General features: G+C 34.9%; 1 protein-coding gene across 1 annotated transcript in view; it reads left to right on the plus strand.

Moving 5' to 3' along the window:
- The window catches only part of LOC143055410 (MAM domain-containing glycosylphosphatidylinositol anchor protein 2-like), a 66,115-nt gene that overhangs the window by 34,087 nt on the left and 6,389 nt on the right, over window positions 1–25,639 (plus strand). Inside the window, exon 7 of the mRNA XM_076228543.1 lies at window positions 1,150–1,231. Coding sequence (XP_076084658.1) covers window positions 1,150–1,231 — 82 coding nt within the window. The remainder of the gene's footprint in view (window positions 1–1,149; window positions 1,232–25,639) is intronic.

Consider the following 25,639-nt stretch of genomic DNA (forward strand, 5'->3'; position numbering starts at 1 on the left):
TCGCCAACTTTAGTTGTCATGTTGTGAGCACAATGTATTTATAAAGATAGCAAACTGCTGCTTTAGACATCGCCAACTTTAGTTGTCATGTTGTGAGCACTATGTATTTATAATGATAGCAAACTGCTGCTTTAGACATCGCCAACTTTAGTTGTCATGTTGTGAGCACAATGTATTTATAAAGATAGCAAACTGCTGCTTTAGACATCGCCAACTTTAGTTGTCATGTTGTGAGCACTATGTTTTTATAATGGAAGAAATCTGCTGCTTCAGACATCGCCAACTTTAGTTGTCCTGTTGTTAGTGTTCTGTAACTATGGTAACAATATAAAACTGCTACTGCAGATAGTTTACAAAAATGTTCAACATTTTAGATACAAACAATTTTTAACCTAAAATAAGTTATGAAGAAATGTTCAGAGATGTGGTAGGTTACCTAATGAGATAGTTTCCACCAGAGTCCGAATGTAAGGTACTTAAGTAGATCTCTCAGACTATTATCAATGCTCTCTCTAGACCAGTACCTTTTAATCAGTAAATAAAGTTTAAACAAGGTTTTTTTGGAGTATAGAGTTAATCATCCTTAGACGTACCACAGCTGACTCAGTTTTACTGTTGTTCTAACTAAAATTTAGATATTCAGTAACATCTCAAGTTTCAAACGGATACCACTCATGATATCTGTAATTCAGTTAAGGATAATGGCAAATACGCTGTATATTCAGAAATTCTTGTGTGCATTTATTACTATATCTTAATTGAGGAATAAAATTTAAAATACGAGATTTAACTAATGCGATACCCACTCACTTTGGCGAGGGTTTTAACTTCTTGTAGAAGGAAGACCAATGGTTACCATATTTCTAATTCTAAGTCACCCTTGTGGTTTATTGCAAAAAATCTCTAAAGGATATTTAGTTTTTTAAAATAAAAGTAAAAAATAAAGACAATAAATGCTGTTGTTTATAAACTAGCTCATCATAGATTCCAAGCTTGAAATTTTGTTCGACAGACACACTTTTCGTCTACAAAAGTCTCACCAGAGACGTTGGAATCTATTAAGATAAAAACGCCAAAAAAATCCGAAATGTTTCCTCAAATTCCGCGTAGACTTTCCATTGCAACACTATTCATCAATATCTTTTTCAGATCACCATTGAAGGGGTCACATCTACGGGATTTTCGGGTGACATTGCTATTGATGATATTACTCTCAATCCTGGTACATGTAGTAAGTATTACGTCATTCAGAGGTGGTGTTACTATTGATGACGTCACCCTCCATACTAGAACATGTAGTAAGTATTACGTCATTCAGAGGTGATATAACTATTGATGATGTCACTCTCAATGCTGGAACATGTAGTAAGTATTACGTCATTGAGAGGTGGTGTTACTATTGATGATGTCACTCTCAATGGTAAAACATGTAGTAAGTATTACGTCATTCAGAGGTGATATTACTATTGATGATGTCACTCTCAATACTGGAACATGTAGTAAGTATTACGTCATTTAGAGATGGTATTACTATTGATGATGTCACTCTCAATACTGGAACATGTAGTAAGTATTATGTCATTCAGAGGTGGTATTACTATTGATGATGTCACTCTCAATACTGGAATATGTAGTAAGTATTACGTCATTCAGAGGTGGTATTACTATTGATGATGTCACTCTCAATACTGGTACATGTAGTAAGTATTACGTCATTCAGAGGTGGTATAACTATTGATAATGTTACCCTCAATACTGGAACATATAGTAAATATTACGTCATTCAGAGGTGGTATTACTATTGATGATATCACTCTCAATACTGCAACATGTAGTAAGTATTACGTCATTCAGAGGTGGTATTACTATTGATGATGTCACTCTCAATACTGGAACATGTAGTAAGTATTTAGTCATTCAGAGGTGGTATTACTATTGTTGATGTCACTCTCAATACTGGAATATGTAGTAAGTATTACGTCATTCAGAGGTGATATTACTATTGATGATGTCACTCTCAATACTGGAACATGTAGTAAGTATTACGTCATTCAGAAGTGGTATTACTATTGATGATGTCACTCTCAATACTGGAACATGTAGTAAGTATTACGTCATTCAGAGGTGATATTGCTATTGATGATGTCACTCTCAATACTGGAACATGTATTAAGTATTACGTCATTCAGAGGTGGTATTACTATTGATGATGTCACTCTCAATGGTAAAACATGTAGTAAGTATTACGTCATTCAGAGGTGATATTACTATTGATGATGTCACTCTTAATACTGGAACATGTAGTAAGTATTACGTCATTCAGAGGTGGTGTTACTATTGATGATGTCACTCTCAATACTGGAATATGTAGTAAGTATTACGTCATTGATAGGTGGTATTACTATTGATGATGTCAATCTCAATACTGGAATATGTAGTAAGTATAACGTCATTCCGAGGTGATATTACTATTGATGATGTCACTGTCAATGCTGGTACATGTAGTAAGTATTACGTCATTTAGAGGTGGTATTACTATTGATGATGTCACTCTCAATACTGGAACTTGTAGTAAGTATTACGTCATTCAGAGGGGGTATTACTATTGATGATGTTACTCTCAATACTGGTACATGTAGTAAGTATTACGTCATTCAGAGGTGGTGTTACTATTGATGATGTCACTCTCAATACTGGAATATGTTGTAAGTATTACGTCATTCAGAGGTGATATTACTATTGATGATGTCACTCTCAATGGTGGAATATGTAGTAAGTATTACTTCATTCAGAGTTGGTATTACTATTGATGATATCACTCTCAATACTGGAACATGTAGTAAGTATTACGTCATTCAGAGGTGGCATTACTATTGATGATGTCACTCTCAATACTGGAACATGTAGTAAGTATTACGTCATTCAGAGGTGGTGTTACTATTGATGATGTCACTCTCAATACTGGAACATGTAGTAAGTATTACGTCATTCAGAGGTGGTATTACTATTGATGATGTCACTCTCAATACTGGAACATGTAGTAAGTATTACGTCATTCAGAGGTGGTATTACTATTGATGATGTCACTCTCAATGGTGGAATATGTAGTAAGTATTACGTCATTCAGAGGTGGTATTACTATTGATGATGTCACTCTCAATACTGGTACATGTAGAAAGTATTACGTCATTCAGAGGTGGTGTTACTATTGATGATGTCACCCGCCATACTGGAACATGTAGTAACTATTACGTCATTCAGAGGTGGTATTACAAATAATGATGTCACTCTCAATACTGGAACATGTAGTAAGTATTACGTCATTGAGAGGTGATATTACTATTGATGATGTCACTCTCAATACTGGAATACGTAGTAAGTATTACGTCATTCAGATGTGATATTACTATTGATGATGTCACTCTCAATACTGGAACATGTAGTAAGTATTACGTCATTCAGGGGTGGTGTTACTATTGATGATGTCACCCTCCATACTAGAACATGTAGTAAGTATTACGTCATTCAGAGGTGATATAACTATTGATGATGTCACTCTCAATGCTGGAACATGTAGTAAGTATTACGTCATTCAGAGGTGGTATTACTATTGATGATGTCACTCTCAATACTGGAATATGTAGTAAGTATTACGTCATTCAGAGGTGGTATTACTATTGATGATGTCACTCTCAATACTGGAACATGTAGTAAGTATTACGTCATTCAGAAGTGGTATTACTATTGATGATGTCACTCTCAATACTGCAACATGTAGTAAGTATTACGTCATTCAGAGGTGATATTGCTATTGATGATGTCACTCTCAATACTGGAACATGTATTAAGTATTACGTCATTCAGAGGTGGTATTACTATTGATGATGTCACTCTCAATGGTAAAACATGTAGTAAGTATTACGTCATTCAGAGGTGATATTACTATTGATGATGTCACTCTTAATACTGGAACATGTAGTAAGTATTACGTCATTCAGAGGTGGTGTTACTATTGATGATGTCACTCTCAATACTGGAATATGTAGTAAGTATTACGTCATTGATAGGTGGTATTACTATTGATGATGTCAATCTCAATACTGGAATATGTAGTAAGTATAACGTCATTCCGAGGTGATATTACTATTGATGATGTCACTGTCAATGCTGGTACATGTAGTAAGTATTACGTCATTCAGAGGTGGTATTACTATTGATGATGTCACTCTCAATACTGGAACTTGTAGTAAGTATTACGTCATTCAGAGGGGGTATTACTATTGATGATGTTACTCTCAATACTGGTACATGTAGTAAGTATTACGTCATTCAGAGGTGGTGTTACTATTGATGATGTCACTCTCAATACTGGAATATGTTGTAAGTATTACGTCATTCAGAGGTGATATTACTATTGATGATGTCACTCTCAATGGTGGAATATGTAGTAAGTATTACTTCATTCAGAGTTGGTATTACTATTGATGATATCACTCTCAATACTGGAACATGTAGTAAATATTACGTCATTTAGAGATGGTATTACTATTGATGATATCACTCTCAATACTGGAACATGTAGTAAATATTACGTCATTCAGAGGTTGTGTTACTATTGATGATGTCACTCTCAATACTGCAACATGTAGTAAGTATTACGTCATTCAGAGGTGATATTGCTATTGATGATGTCACTCTCAATACTGGAACATGTATTAAGTATTACGTCATTCAGAGGTGGTATTACTATTGATGATGTCACTCTCAATGGTAAAACATGTAGTAAGTATTACGTCATTCAGAGGTGACATTACTATTGATGATGTCACTCTTAATACTGGAACATGTAGTAAGTATTACGTCATTCAGAGGTGGTGTTACTATTGATGATGTCACTCTCAATACTGGAACATGTAGTAAGTATTACGTCATTCAGAGGTGGTATTACTATTGATGATGTCAGTCTCAATGGTGGAATATGTAGTAAGTATTACGTCATTCAGAGGTGGTATTACTATTGATGATGTCACTCTCAATACTGGTACATGTAGTAAGTATTTCGTCATTCAGATGTGATATTACTATTGATGATGTCACTCTCAATACTGGAACATGTAGTAAGTATTACGTCATTCAGGGGTGGTGTTACTATTGATGATGTCACCCTCCATACTAGAACATGTAGTAAGTATTACGTCATTCAGAGGTGATATAACTATTGATGATGTCACTCTCAATGCTGGAACATGTAGTAAGTATTACGTCATTCAGAGGTGGTATTACTATTGATGATGTCACTCTCAATACTGGAATATGTAGTAAGTATTACGTCATTCAGAGGTGGTATTACTATTGATGATGTCACTCTCAATACTGGAATATGTAGTAAGTATTACGTCATTCAGAGGTGGTATTACTATTGATGATGTCACTCTCAATACTGGAACATGTAGTAAGTATTACGTCATTTAGAGATGGTATTACTATTGATGATGTCACTCTCAATGGTGGAACATGTAGTAAGTATTACGTCATTCAGAGGTGGTGTTACTATTGATGATGTCACTGTCAATGGTAAAACATGTAGTAAGTATTACGTCATTCAGAGGTGATATTACTATTGATGATGTCACTCTCAATACTGGAACATGTAGTAAGTATTACGTCATTTAGAGATGGTATTACTATTGATGATGTCACTCTCAATACTGGAACATGTAGTAAGTATTATGTCATTCAGAGGTGGTATTACTATTGATGATGTCACTCTCAATACTGGAATATGTAGTAAGTATTACGTCATTCAGAGGTGGTATTACTATTGATGATGTCACTCTCAATACTGGTACATGTAGTAAGTATTACGTCATTCAGAGGTGGTATAACTATTGATAATGTTACCCTCAATACTGGAACATATAGCAAATATTACGTCATTCAGAGGTGGTGTTACTATTGATGATGTCACTCTCAATACTGGAACATGTAGTAAATATTACGTCATTCAGAGGTGGTATTACTATTGATGATGTCACTCTCAATACTGGAACATGTAGTAAGTATTACGTCATTCAGAGGTGGTATTACTATTGTTGATGTCACTCTTAATACTGGAATATGTAGTAAGTATTACGTCATTCAGAGGTGATATTACTATTGATGATGTCACTCTCAATACTGGAACATGTAGTAAATATTACGTCCTTCAGAGGTGGTATTACTATTGATGATGTCACTCTCAATACTGCAACATGTAGTAAGTATTACGTCATTCAGAGGTGATATTGCTATTGATGATGTCACTCTCAATACTGGAACATGTATTAAGTATTACGTCATTCAGAGGTGGTATTACTATTGATGATGTCACTCTCAATGGTAAAACATGTAGTAAGTATTACGTCATTCAGAGGTGATGTTACTTTTGATGATGTCACTCTTAATACTGGAACATGTAGTAAGTATTACGTCATTCAGAGGTGGTGTTACTATTGATGATGTCACTCTCAATACTGGAACATGTAGTAAGTATTACGTCATTCAGAGGTGGTATTACTATTGATGATGTCAGTCTCAATGGTGGAATATGTAGTAAGTATTACGTCATTCAGAGGTGGTATTACTATTGATGATGTCACTCTCAATACTGGTACATGTAGTAAGTATTACGTCATTCAGAGGTGGTATAACTATTGATAATGTTACCCTCAATACTGGAACATATAGTAAATATTACGTCATTCAGAGGTGGTGTTACTATTGATGATGTCACTCTCAATACTGGAACATGTAGTAAATATTACGTCATTCAGAGGTGGTATTACTATTGATGATGTCACTCTCAATACTGGAACATGTAGTAAGTATTACGTCATTCAGAGGTGGTATTACTATTGTTGATGTCACTCTCAATACTGGAATATGTAGTAAGTATTACGTCATTCAGAGGTGATATTACTATTGATGATGTCACTCTCAATACTGGAACATGTAGTAAATATTACGTCATTTAGAGGTGGTATTACTATTGATGATGTCACTCTCAATACTGCAACATGTAGTAAGTATTACGTCATTCAGAGGTGATATTGCTATTGATGATGTCACTCTCAATACTGGAACATGTATTAAGTATTACGTCATTCAGAGGTGGTATTACTATTGATGATGTCACTCTCAATGGTAAAACATGTAGTAAGTATTACGTCATTCAGAGGTGATATTACTATTGATGATGTCACTCTTAATACTGGAACATGTAGTAAGTATTACGTCATTCAGAGGTGGTGTTACTATTGATGATGTCACTCTCAATACTGGAACATGTAGTAAGTATTACGTCATTCAGAGGCGGTATTACTATTGATGATGTCAGTCTCAATGGTGGAATATGTAGTAAGTATTACGTCATTCAGAGGTGGTATTACTATTGATGATGTCACTCTCAATACTGGTACATGTAGTAAGTATTACGTCATTCAGATGTGATATTACTATTGATGATGTCACTCTCAATACTGGAACATGTAGTAAGTATTACGTCATTCAGAGATGGTGTTACTATTGATGATGTCACCCTCCATACTAGAACATGTAGTAAGTATTACGTCATTCAGAGGTGATATAACTATTGATGATGTCACTCTCAATGCTGGAACATGTAGTAAGTATTACGTCATTCAGAGGTGGTGTTACTATTGATGATGTCACTCTCAATGGTAAAACATGTAGTAAGTATTACGTCATTTAGAGATGGTATTACTATTGATGATGTCACTCTCAATACTGGAACATGTAGTAAGTATTATGTCATTCAGAGGTGGTATTACTATTGATGATGTCACTCTCAATACTGGAATATGTAGTAAGTATTACGTCATTCAGAGGTGGTATTACTATTGATGATGTCACTCTCAATACTGGAATATGTAGTAAGTATTACGTCATTCAGAGGTGGTATTACTATTGATGATGTCAATCTCAATACTGGAATATGTAGTAAGTATAACGTCATTCAGAGGTGATATTACTATTGATGATGTCACTGTCAATGCTGGTACATGTAGTAAGTATTACGTCATTCAGAGGTGGTATTACTATTGATGATGTCACTCTCAATACTGGAACTTGTAGTAAGTATTACGTCATTCAGAGGTGGTATTACTATTGATGATGTTACTCTCAATACTGGTACATGTAGTAAGTATTACGTCATTCAGAGGTTGTGTTACTATTGATGATGTCACTCTCAATACTGGAAAATGTTGTAAGTATTACGTCATTCAGAGGTGATATTACTATTGATGATGTCACTCTCAATGGTGGAATATGTAGTAAGTATTACGTCATTCAGAGTTGGTATTACTATTGATGATATCACTCTCAATACTGGAACATGTAGTAAATATTACGTCATTTAGAGATGGTATTACTATTGATGATATCACTCTCAATACTGGAACATGTAGTAAATATTACGTCATTCAGAGGTGGTGTTACTATTGATGATGTCACTCTCAATACTGGAACATGTAGTAAATATTACGTCATTCAAAGGTGGTATTACTATTGATGATGTCACTCTAAATACTGCAACATGTAGTAAGTATTACGTCATTCAGAGGTGATATTGCTATTGATGATGTCACTCTCAATACTGGAACATGTATTAAGTATTACGTCATTCAGAGGTGGTATTACTATTGATGATGTCACTCACAATGGTAAAACATGTAGTAAGTATTACGTCATTCAGAGGTGATATTACTATTGATGATGTCACTCTTAATACTGGAACATGTAGTAAGTATTACGTCATTCAGAGGTGATATAACTATTGATGATGTCACTCTCAATGCTGGAACATGTAGTAAGTATTACGTCATTCAGAGGTGGTGTTACTATTGATGATGTCACTCTCAATGGTAAAACATGTAGTAAGTATTACGTCATTCAGAGGTGATATTACTATTGATGATGTCACTCTCAATACTGGAACATGTAGTAAGTATTACGTCATTTAGAGATGGTATTACTATTGATGATGTCACTCTCAATACTGGAACATGTAGTAAGTATTATGTCATTCAGAGGTGGTATTACTATTGATGATGTCACTCTCAATACTGGAATATGTAGTAAGTATTACGTCATTCAGAGGTGGTATTACTATTGATGATGTCACTCTCAATACTGGTACATGTAGTAAGTATTACGTCATTCAGAGGTGGTATAACTATTGATAATGTTACCCTCAATACTGGAACATATAGTAAATATTACGTCATTCAGAGGTGGTATTACTATTGATGATATCACTCTCAATACTGCAACATGTAGTAAGTATTACGTCATTCAGAGGTGGTATTACTATTGATGATGTCACTCTCAATACTGGAACATGTAGTAAGTATTACGTCATTCAGAGGTGGTATTACTATTGTTGATGTCACTCTCAATACTGGAATATGTAGTAAGTATTACGTCATTCAGAGGTGATATTACTATTGATGATGTCACTCTCAATACTGGAACATGTAGTAAGTATTACGTCATTCAGAGGTGGTATTACTATTGATGATGTCACTCTCAATACTGCAACATGTAGTAAGTATTACGTCATTCAGAGGTGATATTGCTATTGATAATGTCACTCTCAATACTGGAACATGTATTAAGTATTACGTCATTCAGAGGTGGTATTACTATTGATGATGTCACTCTCAATGGTAAAACATGTAGTAAGTATTACGTCATTCAGAGGTGATATTACTATTGATGATGTCACTCTTAATACTGGAACATGTAGTAAGTATTACGTCATTCAGAGGTGGTGTTACTATTGATGATGTCACTCTCAATACTGGAATATGTAGTAAGTATTACGTCATTCAGAGGTGGAATTACTATTGATGATGTCAATCTCAATACTGGAATATGTAGTAAGTATAACGTCATTCAGAGGTGATATTACTATTGATGATGTCACTGTCAATGCTGGTACATGTAGTAAGTATTACGTCATTCAGAGGTGGTATTACTATTGATGATGTCACTCTCAATACTGGAACTTGTAGTAAGTATTACGTCATTCAGAGGTGGTATTACTATTGATGATGTTACTCTCAATACTGGTACATGTAGTAAGTATTACGTCATTCAGAGGTGGTGTTACTATCGATGATGTCACTCTCAATACTGGAATATGTTGTAAGTATTACGTCATTCAGAGGTGATATTACTATTGATGATGTCACTCTCAATGGTGGAATATGTAGTAAGTATTACGTCATTCAGAGTTGGTATTACTATTGATGATATCACTCTCAATACTGGAACATGTAGTAAATATTACGTCATTTAGAGATGGTATTACTATTGATGATGTCACTCTCAATACTGGAACATGTAGTAAATATTACGTCATTCAGAGGTGGTGTTACTATTGATGATGTCACTCTCAATACTGGAACATGTAGTAAGTATTACGTCATTCAGAGGTGGTATTACTATTGATGATGTCACTCTCAATACTGCAACATGTAGTAAGTATTACGTCATTCAGAGGTGATATTGCTATTGATGATGTCACTCTCAATACTGGAACATGTATTAAGTATTACGTCATTCAGAGGTGGTATTACTATTGATGATGTCACTCTCAATGGTAAAACATGTAGTAAGTATTACGTCATTCAGAGGTGATATTACTATTGATGATGTCACTCTTAATACTGGAACATGTAGTAAGTATTACGTCATTCAGAGGTGGTGTTACTATTGATGATGTCACTCTCAATACTGGAATATGTAGTAAGTATTACGTCATTCAGAGGTGGTATTACTATTGATGATGTCAATCTCAATACTGGAATATGTAGTAAGTATAACGTCATTCAGAGGTGATATTACTATTGATGATGTCACTGTCAATGCTGGTACATGTAGTAAGTATTACGTCATTCAGAGGTGGTATTACTATTGATGATGTCACTCTCAATACTGGAACTTGTAGTAAGTATTACGTCATTCAGAGGTGGTATTACTATTGATGATGTCACTCTCAATACTGGAATATGTTGTAAGTATTACGTCATTCAGAGGTGATATTACTATTGATGATGTCACTCTCAATGGTGGAATATGTAGTAAGTATTACGTCATCAGAGGCGATATTACTATTGATGATGTCACTCTCAATACTAGAACTTGTAGTAAGTATTACGTCATTCAGAGGTGGTATTACTATTGATGATGTCACTGTCAATTCTGGTACATGTAGTAAGTATTACGTCATTCAGAGGTGGTATTACTATTGATGATGTCACTCTCAATACTGGAACTTGTAGTAAGTATTACGTCATTCAGAGGTGGTATTACTATTGATGATGTCACTCTCAATACTGGAATATGTTGTAAGTATTACGTCATTCAGAGGTGATATTACTATTGATGATGTCACTCTCAATACTGGAACTTGTAGTAAGTATTACGTCATTCAGAGGTGGTATTACTATTGATGATGTCACTGTCAATGCTGGTACATGTAGTAAGTATTACGTCATTCAGAGGTGGTATTACTATTGATGATGTCACTCTCAATACTGGAACTTGTAGTAAGTATTACGTCATTCAGAGGTGGTATTACTATTGATGATGTCACTGTCAATGCTGGTACATGTAGTAAGTATTACGTCATTCAGAGGTGATATTACTATTGATGATGTCACTCTCAATGGTAAAACATGTAGTAAGTATTACGTCATTCAGAGGTGGTGTTACTATTGATGATGTCACTCTCAATACTGGAATATGTTGTAAGTATTACGTCATTCAGAGGTGATATTACTATTGATGATGTCACTCTCAATGGTGGAATATGTAGTAAGTATTACGTCATTCAGAGTTGGTATTACTATTGATGATATCACTCTCAATACTGGAACATGTAGTAAATATTACGTCATTTAGAGAGGGTATTACTATTGATGATATCACTCTCAATACTGGAACATGTAGTAAATATTACGTCATTCAGAGGTGGTGTTACTATTGATGATGTCACTCTCAATGGTAAAACATGTAGTAAGTATTACGTCCTTCAGAGGTGGTATTACTATTGATGATGTCACTCTCAATACTGGAATATGTAGTAAGTATTACGTCCTTCAGAGGTGGTGTTACTATTGAAGATGTCACTCTCAATACTGGAATATGTAGTAAGTATTACGTCATTCAGAGGTGGTATTACTATTGATGATATCACTCTCAATGGTAAAACATGTAGTAAGTATTACGTCATTCAGAGGTGGTGTTACTATTGATGATGTCACTCTCAATGGTAAAACATGTAGTAAGTATTACGTCCTTCAGAGGTGGTATTACTATTGATAATGTCACTCTCAATACTGGTACATGTAGTAAGTATTACGTCATTCAGAGGTGGTGTTACTATTGATGATGTCACTCTCAATGGTAAAACATGTAGTAGGTATTACGTCATTCAGAGGTGGTATTACTATTGATGATGTCAACCTCAATACTGGAACATGTAGTAAGTATTACGTCATTCAGAGGTGGTGTTACTATTGATGATATCACCCTCAATACTGGTACATGTAGTAAATATTACGTCATTCAGAGGTGGTGTTACTATTGATGATGTCACTCTCAATGGTAAAACATGTAACTGCAAATGTTTGCACCTGCCCTAAGTCAGGAATCTGATGTACAGTAGTTGTCGTTTGTTTATGTAATATATACGTGTTTCTCGTTTCTCGTTTTGTTTATATAGATTAGACCGTTGGTTTTACCGTTTGAATGGTTTTACACTAGTAATTTTGGGGCCCTTTATAGCTTGTTGTTCGGTGTGAGCCAAGGCTCCGTGTTGAAGGCCGTACTTTAACCTATAATGGTTTACTTTTTAAATTGTTATTTGTATGGAGAGTTGTCTCATTGGCACTCACACCACATCTTCCTATCTCTAGTAAGTATTACGTCCTTCAGAGGTGGTATTACTATTGATGATGTCCCTCTCAATACTGGAATATGTAGTAAGTATTACGTCATTCAGAGGTGGTGTTACTATTGATGATGTCACTAAGATAAGAAGTTAGCAATATCCTTTAACTCTACTTTCCGCTATATAGATGATGTTCTTTCACTAAACAATTCAAAATTTGGTGACTATGTGGAACGCATCTATCCAATCGAACTAGAGATAAAGGATACTACAGATACAGTTAAGTCGGCTTCATATCTTGACTTACATCTAGAAATTGACAATGAGGGTCGGTTGAAAACAATACTTTACGACAAAAGAGATGATTTCAGCTTTCCAATTGTGAACTTTCCATTTCTAAGTAGCAACATTCCAGCAGCACCTGCATACGGGGTATATATCTCCCAATTGATACGATATTCCCGTGCTTGCATTTCCTATCATGATTTTCTTGATAGAGGTTTGCTGCTAACAAGGAAGCTATTAAACCAAGAGTTCCAAATGGTGAAGTTGAAATCATCCCTTCGTAAATTTTACGGACGCCATCACGAGTTGGTTGACCGTTATGGAATAACCGTTTCACAAATGATATCGGATATGTTCCTTACGTCGTAACTACAATCCCCTTCCCTTTCATGAATATGACCTACCGAATTAGACAATTTACCGGATTTGTAATCACATAAGCAACACGACGGGTGCCACATGTGGAGCAGGATCTGCTTACCCTTCCGGAGCACCTGAGATCACCCCTAGTTTTTGGTGGGGTTCGTGTTGTTTATTCTTTAGTTTTCTATGTTGTGTCGTGTGTACTATTGTTTTTCTGTTTGTCTTTTTCATTTTTAGCCATGGCGTTGTCAGTTTGTTTTGGATTTATGAGTTTGACTGTCCCTTTGGTATCTTTCGTCCCCCCTTTTGATGATGTCACTCTCAATGCTGGTACATGTAGTAAATATTACGTCATTCAGAGGTGGTGTTACTATTGATGATTTCACTCTCAATGGTAAAACATGTAGTAAGTATTACGTCCTTCAGAGGTGGTATTACTATTGATGATGTCACTTTCAATACTGGAATATGTAGTAAGTATTACGTCATTCAGAGGTGGTGTTACTATTGATGATGTCACTTTCAATGGTAAAACATGTAGTAAGTATTACGTCCTTCAGAGGTGATATTACTATTGATGATGTCACTCTCAATACTGGAACATGTAGTAAGTATTACGTCATTCAGAGGTGATATTACTATTGATGATGTCACTCTCAATACTGGAACATGTAGTAAGTATTACGTCATTCAGAGGTGGTATTACTATTGATGATGTTACTCTCAATACTGGAATATGTAGTAAGTATTACGTCATTCAGAGGTGGTGTTACTATTGATGATATCACTCTCAATACTGGAACATGTATTAAGTATTACGTCATTCAGAGGTGATATTATACAATTATTGACTTTTGATGAGGTTGATACAATGATTTATCAACCCCAGAGATGTGATATTCACCAAGGCCAACGGCCGAGGTGAATATCACATCTGGGGTTGATAAATCATTGTATCAACTGATATCAAAAGTCAACAATTGCTTTATTATATGACTCTTTAGTTTTCAGTGTCATTTTCATATTTTTAGATTGTGAAATATATCCTTGGTTAGATGGTATTTTGCCTAGACTGTTTTTATTTTATGCTTGGGTTTGATTTTTAGGCATATTTAATTCTGCATAATTAAAACTAGAAGAATATTGTATCATTTCAATTTTTAAAGAACAAAACATGAACAATATTGAATACAACAGAATAAAAAACTAGATACATGTACATGTACGCTAGAATCTGTTGATCGGCGAGTATTTTTAGAATCCTTTTCTATCAAAATCTTTTTAATTTCCTCATTATTTAACGATGGAAAGCGTTTTTCAGTAGCTACTTCTGCTGCTCCAGCCATACTTTGTTGCCGGAAACATGTAACTGTCGTCTGTTAGATCGAAACGATTTTATGTCGAAAGCGCTGATTGGTTGATATTTATTCGGTCGTCCAATTAAAAACCATTTTATTTATACATCCCTTAAATAGCTAACAAGAATTCCCCGTTTCTATATTTAGGTACACGGACGCTGTTCCAAATCTTATATTAACCTCTCGTGATTTTTGACGCGGTGAATATAATGTTTTATCAAAGAGGATTTCCTATGCTTTTAGCCAATGAGAAAACAGAAAATTTATAGTCATATAATAATACTATTGATGATGTCACTCTCAATACTGGAACATGTAGTAAGTATTACGTCATTCAGAGGTGGTATTACTATTGATTATTTCACTCTCAATACTGGAACATGTAGTAAGTATTACGTCATTCAGAGGTGGTATTACTATTGATGATGTAAGTCTCAATACTGGAACATGTAGTAAGTATTACGTCATTTACAGATGGTATTACTATTGATGATGTAAGTCTCAATGGTGGACATGTAGTAAGTATTACGTCATTCAGGGGTGGTGTTACTATTGATGATGTCACTCTAAATACTGGAACATGTAGTAAGTATTACGTCATTCAGAGGTGGTATTACTATTGATGATGTCACTCTCAATACTGCAACATGTAGTAAGTATTACGTCATTCAGAGGTGATATTGCTATTGATGATGTCACTCTCAATACTGGAACATGTATTAAGTATTACGTCATTCAGAGGTGGTATTACTATTGATGATGTCACTCTCAATGGTAAAACATGTAGTAAGTATTACGTCATTCAGAGGTGATATTACTATTGATGATGTCACTCTTAATACTGGAACATGTAGTAAGTATTACGTCATTCAGAGGTGGTGTTACTATTGATGATGTCACTCTCAATACTGGAATATGTAGTAAGTATTACGTCATTCAGAGGTGGAATTACTATTGATGATGTCAATCTCAATACTGGAATATGTAGTAAGTATAACGTCATTCAGAGGTGATATTACTATTGATGATGTCACTGTCAATGCTGGTACATGTAGTAAGTATTACGTCATTCAGAGGTGGTATTACTATTGATGATGTCACTCTCAATACTGGAACTTGTAGTAAGTATTACGTCATTCAGAGGTGGTATTACTATTGATGATGTTACTCTCAATACTGGTACATGTAGTAAGTATTACGTCATTCAGAGGTGGTGTTACTATCGATGATGTCACTCTCAATACTGGAATATGTTGTAAGTATTACGTCATTCAGAGGTGATATTACTATTGATGATGTCACTCTCAATGGTGGAATATGTAGTAAGTATTACGTCATTCAGAGTTGGTATTACTATTGATGATATCACTCTCAATACTGGAACATGTAGTAAATATTACGTCATTTAGAGATGGTATTACTATTGATGATGTCACTCTCAATACTGGAACATGTAGTAAATATTACGTCATTCAGAGGTGGTGTTACTATTGATGATGTCACTCTCAATACTGGAACATGTAGTAAGTATTACGTCATTCAGAGGTGGTATTACTATTGATGATGTCACTCTCAATACTGCAACATGTAGTAAGTATTACGTCATTCAGAGGTGATATTGCTATTGATGATGTCACTCTCAATACTGGAACATGTATTAAGTATTACGTCATTCAGAGGTGGTATTACTATTGATGATGTCACTCGCAATGGTAAAACATGTAGTAAGTATTACGTCATTCAGAGGTGATATTACTATTGATGATGTCACTCTTAATACTGGAACATGTAGTAAGTATTACGTCATTCAGAAGTGGTGTTACTATTGATGATGTCACTCTCAATACTGGAATATGTAGTAAGTATTACGTCATTCAGAGGTGGTATTACTATTGATGATGTCAATCTCAATACTGGAATATGTAGTAAGTATAACGTCATTCAGAGGTGATATTACTATTGATGATGTCACTGTCAATGCTGGTACATGTAGTAAGTATTACGTCATTCAGAGGTGGTATTACTATTGATGATGTCACTCTCAATACTGGAACTTGTAGTAAGTATTACGTCATTCAGAGGTGGTATTACTATTGATGATGTCACTCTCAATACTGGAATATGTTGTAAGTATTACGTCATTCAGAGGTGATATTACTATTGATGATGTCACTCTCAATGGTGGAATATGTAGTAAGTATTACGTCATTCAGAGGCGATATTACTATTGATGATGTCACTCTCAATACTAGAACTTGTAGTAAGTATTACGTCATTCAGAGGTGGTATTACTATTGATGATGTCACTGTCAATGCTGGTACATGTAGTAAGTATTACGTCATTCAGAGGTGGTATTACTATTGATGATGTCACTCTCAATACTGGAACTTGTAGTAAGTATTACGTCATTCAGAGGTGGTATTACTATTGATGATGTCACTCTCAATACTGGAATATGTTGTAAGTATTACGTCATTCAGAGGTGATATTACTATTGATGATGTCACTCTCAATACTGGAACTTGTAGTAAGTATTACGTCATTCAGAGGTGGTATTACTATTGATGATGTCACTGTCAATGCTGGTACATGTAGTAAGTATTACGTCATTCAGAGGTGGTATTACTATTGATGATGTCACTCTCAATACTGGAACTTGTAGTAAGTATTACGTCATTCAGAGGTGGTATTACTATTGATGATGTCACTCTCAATACTGGAATATGTTGTAAGTATTACGTCATTCAGAGGTGATATTACTATTGATGATGTCACTCTCAATGGTAAAACAGGTAGTAAGTATTACGTCATTCAGAGGTGGTGTTACTATTGATGATGTCACTCTCAATACTGGAATATGTTGTAAGTATTACGTCATTCAGAGGTGATATTACTATTGATGATGTCACTCTCAATGGTGGAATATGTAGTAAGTATTATGTCATTCAGAGTTGGTATTACTATTGATGATATCACTCTCAATACTGGAACATGTAGTAAATATTACGTCATTTAGAGAGGGTATTACTATTGATGATATCACTCTCAATACTGGAACATGTAGTAAATATTACGTCATTCAGAGGTGGTGTTACTATTGATGATGTCACTCTCAATGGTAAAACATGTAGTAAGTATTACGTCCTTCAGAGGTGGTATTACTATTGATGATGTCACTCTCAATACTGGAATATGTAGTAAGTATTACGTCCTTCAGAGGTGGTGTTACTATTGAAGATGTCACTCTCAATACTGGAATATGTAGTAAGTATTACGTCATTCAGAGGTGGTATTACTATTGATGATATCACTCTCAATGGTAAAACATGTAGTAAGTATTACGTCATTCAGAGGTGGTGTTACTATTGATGATGTCACTCTCAATGGTAAAACATGTAGTAAGTATTACGTCCTTCAGAGGTGGTATTACTATTGATAATGTCACTCTCAATACTGGTACATGTAGTAAGTATTACGTCATTCAGAGGTGGTGTTACTATTGATGATGTCACTCTCAATGGTAAAACATGTAGTAGGTATTACGTCATTCAGAGGTGGTATTACTATTGATGATGTCAACCTCAATACTGGAACATGTAGTAAGTATTACGTCATTCAGAGGTGGTGTTACTATTGATGATATCACCCTCAATACTGGTACATGTAGTAAATATTACGTCATTCAGAGGTGGTGTTACTATTGATGATGTCACTCTCAATGGTAAAACATGTAACTGCAAATGTTTGCACCTGTCCTAAGTCAGGAATCTGATGTACAGTAGTTGTCGTTTGTTTATGTAATATATACGTGTTTCTCGTTTCTCGTTTTGTTTATATAGATTAGACCGTTGGTTTTACCGTTTGAATGGTTTTACACTAGTAATTTTGGGGCCCTTTATAGCTTGTTGTTCGGTGTGAGCCAAGGCTCCGTGTTGAAGGCCGTACTTTAACCTATAATGGTTTACTTTTTAAATTGTTATTTGTATGGAGAGTTGTCTCATTGGCACTCACACCACATCTTCCTATCTCTAGTAAGTATTACGTCCTTCAGAGGTGGTATTACTATTGATGATGTCCCTCTCAATACTGGAATATGTAGTAAGTATTACGTCATTCAGAGGTGGTGTTACTATTGATGATGTCACTAAGATAAGAAGTTAGCAATATCCTTTAACTCTACTTTCCGCTATATAGATGATGTTCTTTCACTAAACAATTCAAAATTTGGTGACTATGTGGAACGCATCTATCCAATCGAACTAGAGATAAAGGATACTACAGATACAGTTAAGTCGGCTTCATATCTTGACTTACATCTAGAAATTGACAATGAGGGTCGGTTGAAAACAATACTTTACGACAAAAGAGATGATTTCAGCTTTCCAATTGTGAACTTTCCATTTCTAAGTAGCAACATTCCAGCAGCACCTGCATACGGGGTATATATCTCCCAATTGATACGATATTCCCGTGCTTGCATTTCCTATCATGATTTTCTTGATAGAGGTTTGCTGCTAACAAGGAAGCTATTAAACCAAGAGTTCCAAATGGTGAAGTTGAAATCATCCCTTCGTAAATTTTACGGACGCCATCACGAGTTGGTTGACCGTTATGGAATAACCGTTTCACAAATGATATCGGATATGTTCCTTACGTCGTAACTACAATCCCCTTCCCTTTCATGAATATGACCTACCGAATTAGACAATTTACCGGATTTGTAATCACATAAGCAACACGACGGGTGCCACATGTGGAGCAGGATCTGCTTACCCTTCCGGAGCACCTGAGATCACCCCTAGTTTTTGGTGGGGTTCGTGTTGTTTATTCTTTAGTTTTCTATGTTGTGTCGTGTGTACTATTGTTTTTCTGTTTGTCTTTTTCATTTTTAGCCATGGCGTTGTCAGTTTGTTTTGGATTTATGAGTTTGACTGTCCCTTTGGTATCTTTCGTCCCCCCTTTTGATGATGTCACTCTCAATGCTGGTACATGTAGTAAATATTACGTCATTCAGAGGTGGTGTTACTATTGATGATTTCACTCTCAATGGTAAAACATGTAGTAAGTATTACGTCCTTCAGAGGTGGTATTACTATTGATGATGTCACTTTCAATACTGGAATATGTAGTAAGTATTACGTCATTCAGAGGTGGTGTTACTATTGATGATGTCACTTTCAATGGTAAAACATGTAGTAAGTATTACGTCCTTCAGAGGTGATATTACTATTGATGATGTCACTCTCAATACTGGAACATGTAGTAAGTATTACGTCATTCAGAGGTGATATTACTATTGATGATGTCACTCTCAATACTGGAACATGTAGTAAGTATTACGTCATTCAGAGGTGGTATTACTATTGATGATGTTACTCTCAATACTGGAATATGTAGTAAGTATTACGTCATTCAGAGGTGGTGTTACTATTGATGATATCACTCTCAATACTGGAACATGTATTAAGTATTACGTCATTCAGAGGTGATATTATACAATTATTGACTTTTGATGAGGTTGATACAATGATTTATCAACCCCAGAGATGTGATATTCACCAAGGCCAACGGCCGAGGTGAATATCACATCTGGGGTTGATAAATCATTGTATCAACTGATATCAAAAGTCAACAATTGCTTTATTATATGACTCTTTAGTTTTCAGTGTCATTTTCATATTTTTAGATTGTGAAATATATCCTTGGTTAGATGGTATTTTGCCTAGACTGTTTTTATTTTATGCTTGGGTTTGATTTTTAGGCATATTTAATTCTGCATAATTAAAACTAGAAGAATATTGTATCATTTCAATTTTTAAAGAACAAAACATGAACAATATTGAATACAACAGAATAAAAAACTAGATACATGTACATGTACGCTAGAATCTGTTGATCGGCGAGTATTTTTAGAATCCTTTTCTATCAAAATCTTTTTAATTTCCTCATTATTTAACGATGGAAAGCGTTTTTCAGTAGCTACTTCTGCTGCTCCAGCCATACTTTGTTGCCGGAAACATGTAACTGTCGTCTGTTAGATCGAAACGATTTTATGTCGAAAGCGCTGATTGGTTGATATTTATTCGGTCGTCCAATTAAAAACCATTTTATTTATACATCCCTTAAATAGCTAACAAGAATTCCCCGTTTCTATATTTAGGTACACGGACGCTGTTCCAAATCTTATATTAACCTCTCGTGATTTTTGACGCGGTGAATATAATGTTTTATCAAAGAGGATTTCCTATGCTTTTAGCCAATGAGAAAACAGAAAATTTAAAGGTAATATAATAATACTATTGATGATGTCACTCTCAATACTGGAACATGTAGTAAGTATTACGTCATTCAGAGGTGGTATTACTATTGATGATTTCACTCTCAATACTGGAACATGTAGTAAGTATTACGTCATTCAGAGGTGGTATTACTATTGATGATGTAAGTCTCAATACTGGAACATGTAGTAAGTATTACGTCATTTACAGATGGTATTACTATTGATGATGTAAGTCTCAATGGTGGACATGTAGTAAGTATTACGTCATTCAGGGGTGGTGTTACTATTGATGATGTCACTCTAAATACTGGAACATGTAGTAAGTATTACGTCATTCAGAGGTGATATTACTATTGATGATATCACCCTCAATACTGGAACATGTAGTAAGTATTACGTCATTTAGAGATGGTATTACTATTGATGATGTAAGTCTCAATGGTGGACATGTAGTAAGTATTACGTCATTTAAAAATGGTATTACTATTGATGATGTCACTCTCAATGGTAAAACATGTAGTAAGTATTACGTCATTCAGAGGTGGTGTTACTATTGATGATGTCACTCTCAATGGTAAAACAGGTAGTAAGTATTACGTCATTCAGAGGTGGTGTTACTATTGATAATGTCACTCTCAATACTGGAACATGTAGTAAGTATTACGTCATTCAGAGGTATTGTTACTATTGATGATGTCACTCTCAATGGTAAAACATGTAGTAAGTATTACGTCATTTAGAGATGGTATTACTATTGATGATGTAAGTCTCAATGGTGGACATGTAGTAAGTATTACGTCATTCAGAGGTGATATTACTATTGATGATGTCACTCTCAATACTGGAACATGTAGTAAGTATTACGTCATTCAGAGGTGTTGTTACTATTTATGATATCACCCTCAATACTGGTACATGTAGTAAGTATTACGTCATTCAGAGGTGGTATTACGATTGATGATATCACTCTCAATACTGGAACATGTAGTAAGTATTACGTCATTCAGAGGTGGTATTACTATTGATGATGTCAACCTCAATACTGGAACATGTAGTAAGTATTACGTCATTCAGAGGTGGTGTTACTATTGATGATATCACCCTCAATACTGGTACATGTAGTAAATATTACGTCATTCAGAGGTGGTGTTACTATTGATGATGTCACTCTCAATGGTAAAACATGTAACTGCAAATGTTTGCACCTGTCCTAAGTCAGGAATCTGATGTACAGTAGTTGTCGTTTGTTTATGTAATATATACGTGTTTCTCGTTTCTCGTTTTGTTTATATAGATTAGACCGTTGGTTTTACCGTTTGAATGGTTTTACACTAGTAATTTTGGGGCCCTTTATAGCTTGTTGTTCGGTGTGAGCCAAGGCTCCGTGTTGAAGGCCGTACTTTAACCTATAATGGTTTACTTTTTAAATTGTTATTTGTATGGAGAGTTGTCTCATTGGCACTCACACCACATCTTCCTATCTCTAGTAAGTATTACGTCCTTCAGAGGTGGTATTACTATTGATGATGTCCCTCTCAATACTGGATTATGTAGTAAGTATTACGTCATTCAGAGGTGGTGTTACTATTGATGATGTCACTAAGATAAGAAGTTAGCAATATCCTTTAACTCTACTTTCCGCTATATAGATGATGTTCTTTCACTAAACAATTCAAAATTTGGTGACTATGTGGAACGCATCTATCCAATCGAACTAGAGATAAAGGATACTACAGATACAGTTAAGTCGGCTTCATATCTTGACTTACATCTAGAAATTGACAATGAGGGTCGGTTGAAAACAATACTTTACGACAAAAGAGATGATTTCAGCTTTCCAATTGTGAACTTTCCATTTCTAAGTAGCAACATTCCAGCAGCACCTGCATACGGGGTATATATCTCCCAATTGATACGATATTCCCGTGCTTGCATTTCCTATCATGATTTTCTTGATAGAGGTTTGCTGCTAACAAGGAAGCTATTAAACCAAGAGTTCCAAATGGTGAAGTTGAAATCATCCCTTCGTAAATTTTACGGACGCCATCACGAGTTGGTTGACCGTTATGGAATAACCGTTTCACAAATGATATCGGATATGTTCCTTACGTCGTAACTACAATCCCCTTCCCTTTCATGAATATGACCTACCGAATTAGACAATTTACCGGATTTGTAATCACATAAGCAACACGACGGGTGCCACATGTGGAGCAGGATCTGCTTACCCTTCCGGAGCACCTGAGATCACCCCTAGTTTTTGGTGGGGTTCGTGTTGTTTATTCTTTAGTTTTCTATGTTGTGTCGTGTGTACTATTGTTTTTCTATTTGTCTTTTTCATTTTTAGCCATGGCGTTGTCAGTTTGTTTTGGATTTATGAGTTTGACTGTCCCTTTGGTATCTTTCGTCCCCCCTTTTGATGATGTCACTCTCAATGCTGGTACATGTAGTAAATATTACGTCATTCAGAGGTGGTGTTACTATTGATGATTTCACTCTCAATGGTAAAACATGTAGTAAGTATTACGTCCTTCAGAGGTGGTATTACTATTGATGATGTCACTTTCAATACTGGAATATGTAGTAAGTATTACGTCATTCAGAGGTGGTGTTACTATTGATGATGTCACTTTCAATGGTAAAACATGTAGTAAGTATTACGTCCTTCAGAGGTGATATTACTATTGATGATGTCACTCTCAATACTGGAACATGTAGTAAGTATTACGTCATTCAGAGGTGATATTACTATTGATGATGTCACTCTCAATACTGGAACATGTAGTAAGTATTACGTCATTCAGAGGTGGTATTACTATTGATGATGTTACTCTCAATACTGGAATATGTAGTAAGTATTACGTCATTCAGAGGTGGTGTTACTATTGATGATATCACTCTCAATACTGGAACATGTATTAAGTATTACGTCATTCAGAGGTGATATTATACAATTATTGACTTTTGATGAGGTTGATACAATGATTTATCAACTGATATCAAAAGTCAACAATTGCTTTATTATATGACTCTTTAGTTTTCAGTGTCATTTTCATATTTTTAGATTGTGAAATATATCCTTGGTTAGATGGTATTTTGCCTAGACTGTTTTTATTCTATGCTTGGGTTTGATTTTTAGGCATATTTAATTCTGCATAATTAAAACTAGAAGAATATTGTATCATTTCAATTTTTAAAGAACAAAACATGAACAATATTGAATACAACAGAATAAAAAACTAGATACATGTACATGTACGCTAGAATCTGTTGATCGGCAAGTATTTTTAGAATCCTTTTCTATCAAAATCTTTTTAATTTCCTCATTATTTAACGATGGAAAGCGTTTTTCAGTAGCTACTTCTGCTGCTCCAGCCATACTTTGTTGCCGGAAACATGTAACTGTCGTCTGTTAGATCGAAACGATTTTATGTCGAAAGCGCTGATTGGTTGATATTTATTCGGTCGTCCAATTAAAAACCATTTTATTTATACATCCCTTAAATAGCTAACAAGAATTCCCCGTTTCTATATTTAGGTACACGGACGCTGTTCCAAATCTTATATTAACCTCTCGTGATTTTTGACGCGGTGAATATAATGTTTTATCAAAGAGGATTTCCTATGCTTTTAGCCAATGAGAAAACAGAAAATTTATAGTCATATAATAATACTATTGATGATGTCACTCTCAATACTGGAACATGTAGTAAGTATTACGTCATTCAGAGGTGGTATTACTATTGATTATTTCACTCTCAATACTGGAACATGTAGTAAGTATAACGTCATTCAGAGGTGGTATTACTATTGATGATGTAAGTCTCAATACTGGAACATGTAGTAAGTATTACGTCATTTACAGATGGTATTACTATTGATGATGTAAGTCTCAATGGTGGACATGTAGTAAGTATTACGTCATTCAGGGGTGGTGTTACTATTGATGATGTCACTCTAAATACTGGAACATGTAGTAAGTATTACGTCATTCAGAGGTGATATTACTATTGATGATATCACCCTCAATACTGGAACATGTAGTAAGTATTACGTCATTTAGAGATGGTATTACTATTGATGATGTAAGTCTCAATGGTGGACATGTAGTAAGTATTACGTCATTTAAAAATGGTATTACTATTGATGATGTCACTCTCAATGGTAAAACATGTAGTAAGTATTACGTCATTCAGAGGTGGTGTTACTATTGATGATGTCACTCTCAATGGTAAAACAGGTAGTAAGTATTACGTCATTCAGAGGTGGTGTTACTATTGATAATGTCACTCTCAATACTGGAACATGTAGTAAGTATTACGTCATTCAGAGGTATTGTTACTATTGATGATGTCACTCTCAATGGTAAAACATGTAGTAAGTATTACGTC

The sequence above is a fragment of the Mytilus galloprovincialis genome, chromosome 12 (genome assembly GCF_965363235.1).
Source record: "Mytilus galloprovincialis chromosome 12, xbMytGall1.hap1.1, whole genome shotgun sequence".
In the NCBI taxonomy this organism is placed as follows: Eukaryota; Metazoa; Mollusca; class Bivalvia; order Mytilida; family Mytilidae; genus Mytilus; species Mytilus galloprovincialis.